At 45.3% G+C, this 2,206-nt stretch overlaps 1 protein-coding gene across 1 annotated transcript; it reads left to right on the top strand.

Moving 5' to 3' along the window:
* The first annotated feature begins 630 nt into the window (after positions 1-630).
* LOC112675710 (small nuclear ribonucleoprotein G) lies at positions 631-996 on the top strand. Its single transcript, XM_025472398.2, has one exon. It carries the CDS (start codon positions 656-658, stop codon positions 884-886), a length of 231 nt encoding a protein of 76 aa, XP_025328183.1. The 5' UTR covers positions 631-655; the 3' UTR covers positions 887-996.
* The last annotated feature ends 1,210 nt before the right edge of the window (positions 997-2,206 follow it).

Raw genomic sequence — 2,206 nt, 5'->3', positions numbered from 1 at the left:
AAGTAAATATACTTTATCTTGGGGAAAGGCAAAGCTTGATTAACATGATACTAAAAGCAAAAGCCGTAAAAGAAAAAAAGACTGATAAACATGAGTAACATCTAAAATATTTAAACACGCCTGGGTGGCTCAGCGGGTTAAGTGTCTGAGTCCAGATTTCAGCTCAGGTCATGGTCTCAGAGTCACCGAACCAAGCCCACACCGGGTTCCAGGTTCTCTTCCTCTCCTTCTCCCTCCCCCTCTGTCCCTCACCCACTCATGCTGTCTCTCTCTGTCTCTCTCTCTGTCTCTGTCTCTCTCTGTCTCTCTGTCTCTCTGTCTCTCTCTGTCTCTGTCTCTGTCTCTCTATCTCTCTGTCTCTGTCTCTCTCTGTCTCTCTGTCTCTCTGTCTCTCTCTGTCTCTCTGTCTCTCTCTCTGTCTCTGTCTCTGTCTCTCTGTCTCTCTGTCTCTGTCTCTGTCTCTCTGTCTCTCTGTCTCTCTCTGTCTCTCTGTCTCTCTGTCTCTCTCTGTCTCTGTCTCTCTCTCTCTCCCTCCCTCAAATAAATAAATAAGTAAATAAAATATTTAAGACCTTTAAAAATCTCTTCATGGGAAAAAAAGAAACCCTTAACTAAAATGAAGTCATATGCTCTGCGAGCTCGCCGAGTCGGCGCCATGAGCAAGGCTCACCCTCCCGAGCTGAAAAAATTTATGGACAAGAAATTATCATTGAAATTAAATGGTGGCAGACATGTCCAAGGAATATTGCGAGGGTTCGATCCATTCATGAATCTTGTGATAGATGAATGTGTGGAGATGGCAACTAGCGGGCAACAGAACAATATTGGAATGGTGGTAATACGAGGAAATAGCATCATCATGTTAGAAGCCTTAGAACGAGTATAAACAATGGGTGTGTTCATCAGAAGAAGAAAACTGCTTCCACATGTCCCCTGTCCATAGTACCTGTTTTACTACAATATAAAAGTCAAAAAAAAAAAAAATCAGGTCACCCGCATTTTCATATTGAACTTTTTTGTTAAATAAACTTTTATAAAAAAATAAAATAAAATAAAATAAAAATAAAAATAAATAAATAAAATGAAGTCATATAACAAACTGGAGAAAACGTTCCCAACACACCCGGCGGTCCAGCTACAGAATGTTTATCCCGATCAATAAGGGAAAGGAGAAGGGGAGCTAAAAATCGGCAAAAGAAAACATGCCCACGGGCCACAGAGACGCAGTCCCCCCCGGGGAGCCCGGGACTTGCTATTTAACGCATCCTGAACAAAGCCCGTTACTTCTGGGGCCAGATTCTGGGGTCCAGGACAGAGCTTACCACCCCGCTGGGCTGAACTCGAGCATCGACCTCTGCCGGGCCTCAGGTCCACCAGACCAGGCTGACTTACCGAGCGCCTCTACCTTTAGAAGTTCACTCTCCGTCTATACCGCTTGCTTCTTTCTTTCAACGTCATTACACAGAGGACATGGAAAACTGACCTGTCACCAGTATCTGATTTGGGGTGATACTGGCTTCACTGCAGCAATGCTTAGGTTGTAGGAAAAGGGTCTGGGTTTATCATGCTTAGGGGAACCCTGATGAAAGATCCCTTACTCTCTGGGTGACCACAGCTTTGTAACGCAGCCTCAGGTCCAGAACTGCGATGCCACCAGCTGTGGTTTTCTTTTTCAACATTCCTCTGGCACAAAAACAGACACAGAGATGAGTGGAACAGAAGAGAGAACCCAGAAATGGGCCCTCAACTCTGTGGTCAACTAGTCTCCAACAAAGCAGGCAAGACTCTCCACTGGGAAAAGGACAGTCTCTTCAATACACGGTGCTGGGAACACCGGACGGCCTCGTGCAGGAGAATGGAACCGGGCCACTTCCTCACACCACACACAAAGCTACACTCAACATGCATGAAAGACCTAAATGTGAGACAGAAATCCATCAGAATCCTAGAGGAGAACACAAGCCACAATCTCTGTGACCTCGGCCACAGCAACTTCTTGCTAGACACGTCTCCAGAGGCGAGAGAAACAAGGGCAAAAATGGACTATTGGGACTTCATCAAGATAAGAAGCGTCTGCACAGCAAGGGAAACAGTCAACAAAACCAAAAGACAACCGACAGGATGGGAGAAGGTATTTGCAAACGACACATCAGATAAAGGGCTGGTGTCCAAGACCTATAGAGAACTTACCAAACTCTACACCCAA

This window comes from Canis lupus, chromosome 10, assembly GCF_003254725.2.
Source record: "Canis lupus dingo isolate Sandy chromosome 10, ASM325472v2, whole genome shotgun sequence".
NCBI lineage: Eukaryota > Metazoa > Chordata > Mammalia > Carnivora > Canidae > Canis > Canis lupus.
Note: the sequence above shows the minus strand (reverse complement) of the source record. Positions and strands in the feature narration are given on the sequence as shown.

Coding starts and splice junctions, on each gene's coding strand:
- LOC112675710 (XM_025472398.2), top strand. CDS start 656: ATGAGCAAGGCTCACCCTCCCGAGCTGAAAAAATTTATGGACAAGAAA.